The sequence below is a fragment of the Heterodontus francisci genome, chromosome 6 (assembly GCF_036365525.1).
Source record: "Heterodontus francisci isolate sHetFra1 chromosome 6, sHetFra1.hap1, whole genome shotgun sequence".
In the NCBI taxonomy this organism is placed as follows: domain Eukaryota; kingdom Metazoa; phylum Chordata; class Chondrichthyes; order Heterodontiformes; family Heterodontidae; genus Heterodontus; species Heterodontus francisci.
The window spans coordinates 115,452,444-115,466,548 of NC_090376.1; the positions used below are offsets into that span (position 1 = coordinate 115,452,444).

General features: G+C 44.0%; 1 protein-coding gene across 6 annotated transcripts in view; it reads left to right on the forward strand.

The window, feature by feature from the left end:
- The window catches only part of LOC137371482 (nectin-1-like), a 250,457-nt gene that overhangs the window by 133,832 nt on the left and 102,520 nt on the right, over positions 1–14,105 (forward strand). For 5 of the 6 annotated variants that reach the window (XR_010975229.1, XR_010975231.1, XR_010975230.1 and 2 more), the window contains one exon: positions 2,561–2,606. Coding sequence is in view for 3 of the 6 variants with exons in the window: in XM_068034145.1 (XP_067890246.1) it covers positions 2,561–2,606 (46 nt within the window). In the remaining 3 variants the exon portion in view is untranslated. Of the gene's footprint in view, positions 1–2,560; positions 2,607–11,072; positions 12,677–14,105 lie in introns of those variants that run through there. The other variant, XM_068034144.1, reaches the window with a different exon arrangement.

The window sequence follows — 14,105 nt, forward strand, 5'->3', positions numbered from 1 at the left end:
CGAGACCTGGGTGTTTTCATACACCAGTCGCTGAAGGTAAGCATACAACAACAACAACAGCAACAGGCATTAAAAAAGGCAAATGGTATGTTGGCCTTCATAGCGAGAGGATTCGAGTACAAGAGCAGGGATGTCTTGCTGCAATTATACAGGACCTTGGTGAGGCCACATCTGGAATATTGTGTGCCGTTTTGGTCTCCTTATCTGAGGAAGGATGTTCTTGCTATGGAGAGAGTGCAGTGAAGGTTTACCAGACTGATTCCTGGGGTGGCCGGACTGACATATGAGGAGAGATTGCGTTGGTTAGGATTATATTCGCTGGAGTTCAGAAGAGTGAGGGGGGATCTCATAGAAACCTATAAAATTCTAACAGGACTGGACAGGGTAGATTTAGGAACGATGTTCCCGATGGTGGGGATGTCCAGCACCAGGCGTCATAGTCTAAGGATACGGGGTAAACCATTCAGGACTGAGATAAGGAGAAATTTCTTCAACCAGAGAGTGGTGAGCCTGTGGAATTCGGTACCACAGAAAGCAGTTGAGGCCAAAACATTGTATGTTTTCAAGAAGGAGTTAAATATTTAGATAGCTCTTGGGTTTAAAGGGATCAAAGGATATGGGGCAAAAGTGGGAGCAGGTTACTGAGTTGAATGATCAGCCATGATCATAATGAATGACCTACTCCTGCTCCTATTTTCTATGTTTCGAACTACAGCCTTCTATGGATTCTCTCCTATTCACCCCACCTTCTCACATCAGAAGTTTTAGCCATGTTTATCATGATGTCTGGAATTCTCTCTTCAGATCTGTCTGCCTTTCCATCTGTTAAAAATCTAATGAAAACCCATCTCTTTGATAATTCTTTCAATCAGCCCCTCCTAATCTTTCCTTATCTCCTTGGTCTGAGTTTTTCCTGTGCCTTTTTGTCGGGTTTTCTGTACATTACTGCCACAATATGAATGGAAGGTGTCATTGCCCTCACCAACTCCACACCCTCCAGCTCATTGACTTAAAATTCATTGTACTTATTTTGAAATCACTCCATACCATTGCTTCTCCATAACTCTGCAGTCGAACCCCACAGCATCCCAACACTGCTCTACCGTAAATCCTACCAGTTCACTGCTGACAGTGACAGAACTTTCAGCAAACACATGAACATAAGTAATAAGAGCAGGAGTAAGGCCATATGGCCCATCGAACCTGCTCCGCCATTCAATACGATCATGGCTGATACTTTGAAACTTCCTCCCAGGATTCCGACCATTTGATACTTCTCTTATCCTTCAAAAAGCTCCTCAAAATTTATCTTCTTGACTTTTCTGCTCATGTCCCTCCGTGCCCCGAAAGTATATTTGATCATGCCTTTTATGTGATGAAATGACCTAAGTACAAGGATCAAGGGTAGGCCATTCAGCCCTATGAACCCATTGCATCATTCTGTTAGATCATGGCTGATTTGTATGTCAACTCCATTCACCTGACTTTGCTCCATATCCCTTGAAACATTCACCTGACAATAATGTATTGATCTTTAGATTGAACATTTCAATTGACTCGGCATCCACAGTGCTTTCAGAGAGAGTTCCAGATTTCCACCGCCATTTGTGAGAAAAATGCTTCCTGATTTCCCTCTTGAGTGGTCTAGCTCTAATTCTAAGAGTTTGCCTCTGTGTTATGAATTCCACCACCACTATAGTTAATTGCTGTAACAAAGTACTTTAGATTAGATCTAGGTGATAATAAACCTTAAATATCTGAACTGCTGTAATGTCAGACTCCTGAGTGAGCCCTAAGTATGGAGAATAGGCCATGCAGAGAGGCAGCTAAGGGATCGTAACTTGCTAACAGCATGAGCCACTGGTGCAACATTGAACACGATGGGCAGCTCCCCCAGAAAAGTGCAGTATCTGAAATTTAGCAATTTCAATCAATTGATACAATAGCATAGGGCTACGCAGTCATAATTTTCTGATTGACATTCTCCCATGACGGAAATTCATGAGCTGTACATCTTTGATTTCTTATGTGCACACCACACCAGTGATGCTCTGCAATCGGAGCTGCAATTGGAAAACTTACCCTGAAGCTTTTAGGAATGCTTTCACTGCTGTCACCAGAACCCAGTCTCACCTGCTAAACAAATCACGTCTAGTGTCAGGACCTGTGAGAATGTAGCAGGATTAGTCACCGACTCTCCCAGTTTCCTCTGGGTGTGGGATTAATGTTCCCGCTGATGTCTCCTTTTTTTTGCAATCTAATTTTCCCTTTGGGGGTCGTGAGGAGCAGGTTGAGAAGCAATCACATTCTTAGCTACTGACATCCACTTTATCCTTCGGTTGAGTGTGTATATATAGAAACCCTAGAAGGATTTTTGTGATCTGCAAAAAGCTTGCCGACTACTTTCATAGCTTTTGTGTGACTGCTCGGCTCCTTCGCAACTCAAGTCTGCATGATATTGAGGAACTGCTGTCTCTTGGTGAGTGTCCAACATTTCAAGTGGAAACAAACGCACAATTGTTATTACTAAATTATCATATCTGCATTTTTTCCCTAATAGGAGTCCATTGAGACCTTTGCGGCACAGCCAAAAAGAAAGTGATCAGGTAAAAACAGAGAGTTGCTCAAAGATATTTAAGATGAATGTTCAATACTTGTTCTTTTAAACACAATGCTGCCCATTGTCAGGAAATTGGAGATTCCATTCACATTCCCTGTGAACCCAATAGGAGTAATTGTGCCTGGGATTTTATGTTGCGGCGACGGCCCTGCCCTCCGGCTAAAAAGTCAAGGGAGAGCTCACCTCCGCAGGGCCTGGAAGCCATGCAAATTTTGTGTGGCCCAGGCCCTTAATTGGCCTTGGTCGGGTCTTCCGCCCCTCTGAGGCAGGAAGTCCTGCCTCCAAGAGCTGCCGGCCAATCAGGGCTGGCAGTTCTTCGGTCTCAGCAGCACCACCGGGAGCGGGGTTCACTGCTGGGACTGCATCCAGCCAGCAGAAGATGGTGGACGTCACCCTTCAGGAAGGTAAGTGGGGATCGGGCCTCAATGGGGACAGTTGGCTGGGTCCTAACGAGGGGAGTGGGGAAAGTTTTAGCACAGGTATCCCATGCTGCTGGGGGGGGGGCCCTCCATTGGGCACAGAGTGCCTGATTTAGAGGGGCTCCCCCAGCCCACAAGGAGGCCGCCAGGCATTACTGGGTGGCCTCCTCAGGTGCTGAAGTGCCTGTCCGCTGCTGGTAAGATACCAGCACAGCGGGGAGGAGGCCTTTAAGTGACAATTAATTGGCCTCGTAAGGGGCCTCAGTTGGCCGTTAGCCATCTTCCCCGCTGCTGGTAAAATAGCCGGGGGCCCGGGTAGGTGACATATGACATGTGATCAGATGACTTTGGCAAATGTTGTTGCAATTAGCTTGTAGAGTTTGCAGCCCCTGTGGTTAATATACCTTCGCTCATGATTTTGTGCAGCAGCTATTGTGTGAAAAGTTCCAAGAACCAGGAAGCCAACCATGAGCAGTTGAATAGGGGAATCCAAGGGCAGGGGAAGAATGGAAATCAAAGGTGGGGTGTGAGAGGTGGGAGGAACTTTGATTCCTCCAGGAACTAATGGTAATTCATTGAAATTGCCCTAATAACTAATAGTAATACTGGTAACACTCAGACTCCCTTCATATCTAGCAGTATTGTAATCGTTCACTGATAGTTGCACAGTGGTTAACACTGCAGCCTCACAGCTCCAGTGACCCAGGTTCGGTTCTGGGTACTGCCTCAGTGGAGTTTGCAATTTCTCCTTGTGACTGTGTGGGTTTCTGCCGGGAGCTCCAGTTTCCTCCCACAGCCAAAGACTTACTGGTTGATAGGTAAATTGGCCATTGTAAATTGCCCCTAGTGTAGTTAGGTGGTAGGAGAATGGTGTGGGTGTGGTAGGGAATATGGGATTAATGTAGGATTAGTATAAATGGGTGGTTGTTGGTTGGCACAGACTCGGTGGGCCGAAGGGCCTGTTTTAGTGCTGTATCATTCTATAGTCTATATGTAGTAATAGGTGTAATATTCCAATAGTCTACCTGTAGCTAGGACTAATCTTGTAAGCTGCTGATATTCACTCTGAAATTCCCTGCACTGTAGAGAGTGTGATCAGGCACCCTAGATGGTCAGTTTTGACAGACCCATCTCTCTCTCTCTCCATCTTCTTGAACTTTGGTTGCACTGAGGTTCTGTGTGAAGGTGACAACTCTGAACTGGAAGCCTCAGTCAGACTGATCTGTACTTGGATTTGACATGTCAAAACCAGCCGATACAGCCCCACCTGAACCAAACCGACAGGCACATTGTGCTAAAATCAGCTCAGCACAAACATTTGGGTACAAAATTATGAGAGGCCTAGATGGAGTAGACAGGAAAGACCTGTTTCCCCTCGCCGAGAGGTCAATTACCAGGGGGCACAAATTTAAGGTGATTGGTAGAAGGATTAGAGGGGACATGAGGAAAAGCTTTTTCACCCATAGGGTGGTGGGTGTCTGGAATTCACTGCCAGGAATGGTGGTGGAGGCAGAAACCCTTAATTCTTTTCAAATGTACCTGTACATTGATCTGAAGTACTGTAACCTGCAAGACTGTAGGCCAGGTGCTGGAAGGTGGAATTAGATTGGGCAGCTAGTTTTTCAGCCGGCACGGACACGACAGGCTGAATGGCCTCCTTCTATGCTGTAATTGTTCTATGGTTCTATGGTTGTATTTCTAAACCACTCCCTGAGTTTGAATTGAATAATTATTTAAGGATATTCGACATATAGGAAGGACAGGCAAAAGGAAAAGGAGGTGGTGTTGCACTGATAATAAGGGATGGGATCAGTACATTAGTAAGGAAGGATCTCAGATCGGAAGAACAAAATGTGGAATCTGTTTGGGTGGAGCTAAGAAACAGCAAGGGACAGCAAACATTGGAAGGAATTGTTTATAGGCCACCAAACAGTAGTGGTAGTGTGGGGCATGGCATTAATCAGGAGATTAGAGAAGTATGTAGCACGGATAATACAGTAATCATGGGTGACTTCAATCTGCATATAGACTGGGTAAACCTAATGAGCACTAATGCTGTGGAAGGCGAGTTTCTGGAGTATGTTAGGGATGGTTTTCTAGAGCAGTATGTTGAGGAACCGACGAGAGAACAGGCTATTTTAGATGTAGTATTATGTAATGAGAAAGGGCTAAATCAATAATCTTGTTGTAAAAGAACCTTTAGGGATGAGTGACTATTATAATCATACAATTTTACATAATGTTTGAAAGTGAAGTAGTTCAATCTGAAGCCAGCGTCTTAAATTGAACAAAGGCAATTATGATGGTATGAGGGGCAAATTGGCTGAGGTGGATTGGGAAAATCCATTTAAAGGTATGACAATACATAGGCAATGGATAGTCTTTAAAGAAATATTACATAGTTTACAGCAACAATACATTCCTTCAAGGCACAAAAAACCCATAAGTAAAGGCAGTCAGCCATGGATAACAAAGGAAGTTGAGGATTGTATAAGATTAAAAGAAAAGGCCTATAAAGTTGCCAGGAATTGTAGTAAACCTGAGGATTGGGAGGATTTTAGAATACATCAAAGGAGGATGAAGAAACTAACAAAGAAAGGGAAAATAGCATATGAATGTAAACTAGCAAAAAATATAAAAATGGACAGTCAAAGCTTCTGTAGGTACGTAAAAAGGAAACGTTTGGCTAGGACAAATGTGGGTCCATTACAAGCAGGGTCAGGAGAATTTATAATGAAGAATAGAGAAATGGCATAGAAGCTCAATGATTACTTAGTGTCTGTCTTTGCTGAGGAAGATACAAGAAATCTCCCAGAATTGAAGATCCAATTGATTAGGGGGAATGAGGAATTAAAGGAAATTAGTATTAGTAAGAAGGTTATATTGGAGAAATTATTAGGGCTGAAGGTTGATAAGTCGCCAGAACCTGATATTCTGCATCTCAGAGTGTTGAAAGAGGTAGCTGTGGAGATAATGGATGCATTGGTGATCATCTTCCAAAATTCTATAGATTCTGGAGTGGTTCCTGCAGATTGGAAGGTCACAAATATCGCCCCACTATTTAAGAAGGGAGGTAGAGAGAAAACAGGGAATTACAGACTTGTTAGCCTTACATCCATCGTTGGGAAAATGCTAGAATCTATTCTAAAGGATGTGATAAATGGACACTTGGATAATAATGATCTGATTGGGCATGGTCAACATGGATTTATGAATGAGAAATCATATTTGACGAACCTGATGGAGTTTTTTGAGGATGTTAATAACAGAATTGATAAAGGGGAGTCTTTGGACGTGGTATACTTGGATTTTCAAAAGGCCTTTGATAAAGTCCTCCACAGGAGGTTGGTTAGCAAAATTAAAGCACATGGGATAGGAGGTAACAAACTGGCATGGATTAAGGATTGGTTAACAGGCAGAAAACAGAGAGTAGCAATAAACTGGTCATTCTTACATAGGCATGCTGTGACTAGTGGTGTACCGCAAGAATCAGTGCTTGGCCCCAGCTGTTCACAATATATATCAATGATTTGGATGTGGGGACCAAATGTAGTATTTCCAAGTTTGCGGATAACACAAAACTAGGCGGGAATGTGTGTTGTGAGGAAGATGCAAAGCGGCTTCAAGGGGATTTAGAAAGACTTAGTGAGTGGGCAAGAATGTGGCAGATGGAATATAATGTGGAAAAATGTGAGGTTATCCACTTTGGTATGAGGAACAGATGTGCAGAGTATTTCTTGAATGGTAAGAGATTAGAAAGTGTAGATGTACAAAGGGTGTCCTTGTCAGGAAGTCACTGAAAGTTAACATGCAGGTGCAGCAGGCAATTAAGAAGGCTTTGAGTTAAAAGGATTTGAGCACAGGAATAGTGAAGTCTTGCTTCAATTGTGTAGAACCTTGGTTAGACCGCAACTGGATTGCTGTGTGCAGTTTCGGTCCCCTTACCTTAGGAAGGTTATTATTGCCATAGAGGGAGTGCAACGAAGGTTCACCAGATTTGTTCCCGGGATGGCAGGACTGTCCTATGAAGAGAGATTGGGGAAACTGAGCCTGTATTCTCTAGAGTTTTGAAGACTGCGAGGTGATCTCATTGAAACCTACAAAATACTTAAAGGGGTAGACAGGGTAGATGCAGGTAAGATGTTTCCCTGGTTGAGGAGTCTAGAACCAGGGAACACAATTTCAAAATAAGGGGTAAGCCACTTAGAACAGAGATGAGGAGAAATTTCTTTATTTAGAGGGTTGTGAATCTTTGGAATTCTTTATCCCAGAAGGCTGTGGAAGCTCAGTCATTGAGTATGTTTAAAGCAGAGATTGACAGATTTCTAAATACAAATGACATAAGGGGATATGAGGATAGTGTGGGAAAAAGGCATTGAAGTGGATGATCAGCCCTGATCGTATTGAATGGCGGAGCAGGCTCGATGGGCTGAATGGCCTACTCCTGCTCCTATGTTCCTGCATTCTTAAAGGGCAATTTTCATAGAATTATAGAAATTACAGCACCAAGGAGGCCATTCACCCCCTGCCCTCCTGGGTATTGATACTGTCTGTTATAACCCCATTCCCCCAAATCCTTTTATATTCCTCCTTTTTCAAATAATTACCCTTAACTTTTCAATAAAGCTTTAGTCTCAGGCAAAAAGGATCTCACGGTCTAATAGCCCTCACTTCAAGAAATTTCCTGCCCTCTTCCCCCTTGGTCCTTCAGTGAGAATTCTTGGTTTCCATTCACCCACCAGTGGAAACAATATTTCACTATTTACTCACAGTAAGGTCCCCAGGTTTCATTTACCTCTTTAACTATCTGCTCCTTCCACGCTGTTCCCATTTACGACATTGCTGCTGCTACTCTCAACTGTCCAGAAAGTCTGTAGCCTTCCCTGAGCCTCCCTTCCCCAGTCTCCTCTCCCCAAACCCCCATTCTCCAGTTTCCAACACTTCCAAAGCCCCCATTCCTCAGCCACCTCTCCCCAAACCCCCATTCCCCAGTTTCCAGTACTCCCCCAGCATCCATTCTTCAGTCTCCTCTCTCACCAAGCCCCAATTGTCCAGCCTCTGGGCAACTCTGCAGAGCTCCCATTCCCCAGTTTCAAACTCTCCATGAGCTCCCATTCTCCTGTTTCTAACTCTTCCCGAGCTTCCGTTCTCCTGTTACCAACTCTCACCAAGCCCCCATTCCTCGGAGAGAGAAGACTGAGTCCCATTCTCATTTAAGGGGAGACGGTGGTGTCGTGGTAATGTAACTGGACTAGTAATCCAGAGTCCCAGGATAATGTCCATGGGCTCAAATCCTACCAAGGCAGCTGGCAGAATTTAAATTCAATTAATTAATACAAATCTGGAATTGAAAACTAGTCTCAGTAATGGTGCCATGAAACTATCATCGATTGTTGCAAAAACCCGTCTGGTTCATTCATGTCCTTTAGGGAAGGAAATCTGCCATCCTACCTGGTCTGGCCTACAGCAATGTGGTTGACTCTTAACTGCCCTCTGAAATGGCCTAGCAAGCCACTCAGCTCAAAGGGCAACTCGGGCTGGGAATTAACTGCTGGCTTTGCCGGCGACGCCCATGAAAGAATAAAAAACAAATTCTCCAGTTTCCAACTCTTGCTGAGCACCCATTCCTCAGTCTCCAGTTCTCTGAGCCCGCACTCTCCAGTCTCCATCACTCCCCGAGTCCCCAGTCTCCTCCGTGAGCTGACATTGCCCATCTCCGTCCCCAGCCACTCTTGAGTTCCTCCAATTGCCACTACCCCCACCACCATCCCCTGAAATTGCAGGCACTCTGGTTGCCAAAACGAGCTGCAGGAGAACTATGCCCCAGTCTATCCTCCTCTGATCTACAATGCTTTCACCATACTGAAGGGATCTGAGGCTGCTGGCAGTCATTTCAAATGAACCCCTCCACATTGAAAAGACCATCTTGAAACATCTACTTTATTATTAATCAAATCATTTATTCAATATGTTAGCCAGATAATGGCGTAGTTAGCTTGGTGAAAAGACATGATTAAACTTAGTCAGTAATCAGGTAAAAGGTAGTTTGAATGTGCTTTCAGCTCTATAGTGTAACATATGTATTTTTTCAGCTTCTTGAATAGAGCCTGGAAAAAGATGGTAAGACAGATAGGCTCTTCCTTCTTAGGGAGAGATAAACACACAGCTGCGGAGCATGGCATTGGAGGGGACAATGCTGCACAGAAAATCATGTCTGGGACCGGAACATAAGTACGTGACTAACAGTTTGAAAGGGCAAGGATAGCGTGAAAGTTTGGCAAAAGATCTGAACAATTGCTCTGTCACCAAGCTTGAGATTTTTGTAATGGAAAAAAAATGCCTGATGATCCCATTCCAGGTTGCAGGCCTTTAACCTTTCTATGTTTGATTCTATCAATGTCCTGTAACTGCCCCTTGCAAGTGCAGTTGGCACAACTCGGCAGAAGTGTCTCAAGCAGCAGTGGTGGTGTGGGGTGGGGACGAACAATAGATTGGCACCAGCTTCGATGCATATTGGCAGTACAATAACCTGTTCTCTGGAGTTGCCAACAGTCGAGCTCAGGTGGTGAATCACCAATTTTGGGAGACTCCCGCAAAAACTGGGAGGGTTGGGAAACCCAATTAAAATTGGCTCGCTGAGTATGCTGGACCCTCTATACCAGTACTGGACTGTGCTGGGCTCTTTATATCTGCAGAGGGCTGTGCTGGACCCTCTATACCAGCACAGGACTGTGCTGGACCCTCTATACCAGCACAGGACTGTGCTGGGCTCTTTATATCTGCAGAGGGCTGTGCTGGACCCTCTATACCAGCACAGGACTGTGCTGGGCCCTGTTTACCTTTGTGGGACTCTGCTAAGACCTCTATACCAGTACGTGACCATACTAGGTCCTGTATACCAGCAGTGAACTGTGCTGGACCCTCTATGCAAGCACAGGTGTGTGCTGGGACCTCAAAACCATTACGGGACTTTGCTCAGGGCACATTCTTCAAAAATTGAAGAATAATCTCCAGAGCACTGCTGTAAGAAAGAAAAAAATAAAATCACAGTCGCAAAAACAATATTGTGTTGTTTACTGTGAACACTTTTGCTAATTAGTTACCATAATATTGGAGTTGAGAAAAAAAAATTGGCTGTTTCACTAATAGGATCCACCATACTAGTTGACTTTTAATTTATTCCTGGGAGGTGAGCATTACTCGCAAGTCCAACAGTGGTTGCCCATCCCTAATTGTCCTTAACTTAAATTTCAATACATTATTTGTGACTGTGAATCAGCTCAAACACGAAGTGTTTATGGTGAGATCTATTTTACACTAATTCACTAGTTGGAGTACTAGTAAGCCATAGGTAGACCCACAGTGTAGAAGAAAAGCTTTAGCCTTGTCTTTTGCACTGACATGCTGGTCTCTGCTGTTATTGAGGATGGGGATGTTTATCGAGCTGTCTAATTGTCCACCACCATTCACGACTGGTTGTGGCAGGATTGAAAAAGCTTTGATCTGCTCAGTTGGCTGTGGGATCGCTTGCAATTACAAATTATAGTTGAATAAAGTCTGCTGCTGATTGCCCACAGCACCTCATGGATGCCCAATTCTGAGCTGTCGATCTGTTCTGAATCTGTCCCATTTAGCACAGCGGTAGTGCCACATGATACGATGTGAAGGTAAGAGTTTACCTCCACATGGGCTGTGCAGTGGTCGCTCCTCCCAATACTGGTACGGACAGATGCCATCTATGACATGTAGTTTGGTGAGGGTGAGGCCAAGTACATTTATGACTATGCTCAGGGCCTTCTATACCAGCTCCTGACTGCTTAGGGCCCTCTATACTAACCTGCTACCCAGGATCCTCTATGCCTGCTCCAGACTGTGCTTAGCACCTTCTGTTATAGTTCCTGACTGTGCTCAGGTACTTGCTCTTTACTGAGACTTGGGTAGGAACATACAACCAGGAATAGGCCATTCAGCCCCTCGAGCCTGTTGCACCACTCTACTTGATCATGGATGATCTTAACTACATTTTCCTGCAGGTGGAAGAAGGACAAGTGGAGGAAGATGAAACTGATCTTCAAACAAATTGACTGCAGGGCTGACAAAAGCATGTGTCAGAGTGAAAACCAATTCAAGTAATTCAGCGAAAAATCCGTCCATACATCAATAACAGGGCTGTCAAACATTCAACCTGCCGTGTGCTATGAAAAGTCTCCGAGGCACAGATTAGAACATAGAACAGTACAGCACAGTACAGGCCCTTCGGCCCACGATGTTGTGCCGAACCGTTAACCTACTCTAAGATCAAACTACCTACATACCCTTCATTCTACTATTTTCCATGTACCTATCCAAGAGTCGCTTAAATGTCCCTAATGTATCTGCTTCTACTACCACCGCTGGCAGCGCATTCCACGCACCCACCACTCTCTGTGTAAAGAACCTACCTCTGACATCTCCCCTAAACCTTCCTCCAATCACCTTAAAATTATGCCCCCTGGTGATAGCCCTTTCCACCCTAGGAAAAAGTCTCTGGCTATCCACTCTATCCATGCCTCTCATCATCTTGTACACCTCTATCAAGTCACCTCTCATCCTTCTTCGCTCCATTGAGAAGAGCCCTAGCTCCCTCAATCTTTCTTCATAAACATGCCCTCCAGTCCAAGCAGCATCCTGGTAAATCTCCTCTGCACCCTCTCTAAAGCTTCCACATCCTTCCTATAATGAGGCGACCAGAACTGAACACAATATTCCAAGTGTGGTCTAACCAGGGCTTTATAGAGCTGCAGCATAACCTCGCGGCTCTTAAACTCAATCCCCCTGTTAGTGAAAGCCAACACACCATACACCTTCTTAACAACCCTATCAACTTGGGTGGCAACTTTGAGCGATCTATGGACATGGACCCCAAGATCCCTCTGTTCCTCCACACTACCAAGAATCCTGTCTTTAAGCCTGTATTCTGCATTCAAATAAATGGATGTTAAGTGGCCACTTAAGGGCTTTGTTTGGCCAGCTGCGAGTGGCCCATTTTTCGCCGTCACCGCCCTGTTAAAGTGGCGGCAGAGGTGAGAGTGGGTCGGGAAGGCCCTCCCCCTCCCCCCCATCCCCCCGAGCCTCCCGCTCCATTTTACACCCACCCATACACCCCGCCACTTTCCCGCACATTGCGGGGGGGTGGTGGGGGGGAAGCATAAAATTCCGGCCTATGTCTTAGAAGTGTGGAGAACAGCTACAGGCAGCTGTGGCCTCTTGCAGGGAGGTCTCAGGGAGAAGTGTGGCGTCAGGAAGCACAAGGCAGCTGTCACTTCGGAACGAGCTGTACCCGCCACTGCTACAGTTTCAAATTCAGGCAGGCTGAATAGTGTGGCTCATGGACAAGCCGTACCACATGATCTCCCTCCTCCATTTTAACAAATGGAACCAGGCTAAAACTTAACAGGCTGTATAAAATGGTGGTTGACATTAATACTCAAATGCACAAAACACAATTTACAGTGGTTCCCATCTATTCGTGACACCTTTACCTCTCGGAGAAAAAAAGTGAATGCTACTGTGAGAATAAAAAATACTGAAATGTTGTTTCTACAGCTTGTGGAAAATTACCAAGAAGTCATTTCTACACAACATAATGAAATCACTGAACAAGGGAACTGATAAGGGTATGTAAGTAAAGACCTTGAGACAGTACGGCAGTTAAAAATTGTGCTTAGGCAGAGAAAAGAAAAATAGCAAGAGTTAGAACAAAGGATGTAGTGAATGAGAAACTGCCCCACTAAGATAAAGGCTGACAGCTGCAAGTTAACACACACAATGGACAGCCAAATAAGGTAAAACAAAAACAAGAGTTAGGGGCTAGAAAGTTCGAGTAGGGGGAGAAGTAAACAGAGGAGGAGACTGTAGCAACCATAGGATAGGTTAGTGTCATAATACGTTATAACCAATAATGTAAAATAAAGGCGTGGACAAATGGATTTGTATTGTATAAACATGAACTGAATATGTTGATGGGTGTGCCTGCTTGTAGGACACCCGATCTTGCAAGAACGTTAAATAAACTTACTTCTTCAGAGTTTGACTTGGTGTAAATTATTATTAAGTGGGCTACGTTTCTCACACTACTTGTGAGAAAACATAGCCCACTTAATAATAATTTACACCAAGTCAAACTCTGAAGAAGTAAGTTTATTTAACGTTCTTGCAAGATCGGGTGTCCTACAAGCAGGCACACCCATCAACATATTCAGTTCATGTTTATACAATACAAATCCATTTTTCCACGCCTTTAGTTTACATTATTGGTTATAACATATTATGACACTAACCTATCCTATAGTTGCTACAGTCTCCTCCTCTGTTTACTTCTCCCCCTACTCTAACTTTCTAGCCCCTGACTCTTGTTTTTGTTTTACCTTATTTGGCTCTCCATTCTTTTGCAAGCCTCCTGTGTGTGTGTTAACTTGCAGCTGTCAGTTACTCATTCACTACATCCTTTGTTCTAACTCTTGCTGTTTATCTTTTCTCTGCATAAGCACAATTTTTAACTGCCGTACTGTCTCAAGGTCTTTACTCACATCCCCTTATCAGTTCCCTTGTTCAGTGATTTCAAATGACTTCTTGGTAACTTTCCACAAGCTGTAGAAACAACATTTCAGTATTTTTTTATTCTCACAATGAAAAAAAGTGAATGCTACTTCAATTTTTTGAACATGTTTTTCATTAAAAAAATAAAGAAGTAGAGATGTTTTCATTCATCCTGTCATTCATACGTAAAGGTTATATGTAATGAGCAGGAATTTACACTTGGGACACGGCATCAGCAATGAACTTGTTCTTCCCTGCAATGTGAGTGATTTTTAGATTAAATGGCAACAGGAGCAAACTCCAGCGAAATAATTGGGCATTGGTGGCTTTGAACTTCTCTCAAAACTTCAGAGGGTTGTAGTATAGACAAGGGTTTCTCAATGTCAATGCGAGCATAGATCTCAAAATGTTGTAAAGCTAATAAGAGACCCAAAGTTTCTTTCTCCACCATGGAGTACCTTTTCTGGTGTCTGGTTAGCTTTTTTGAG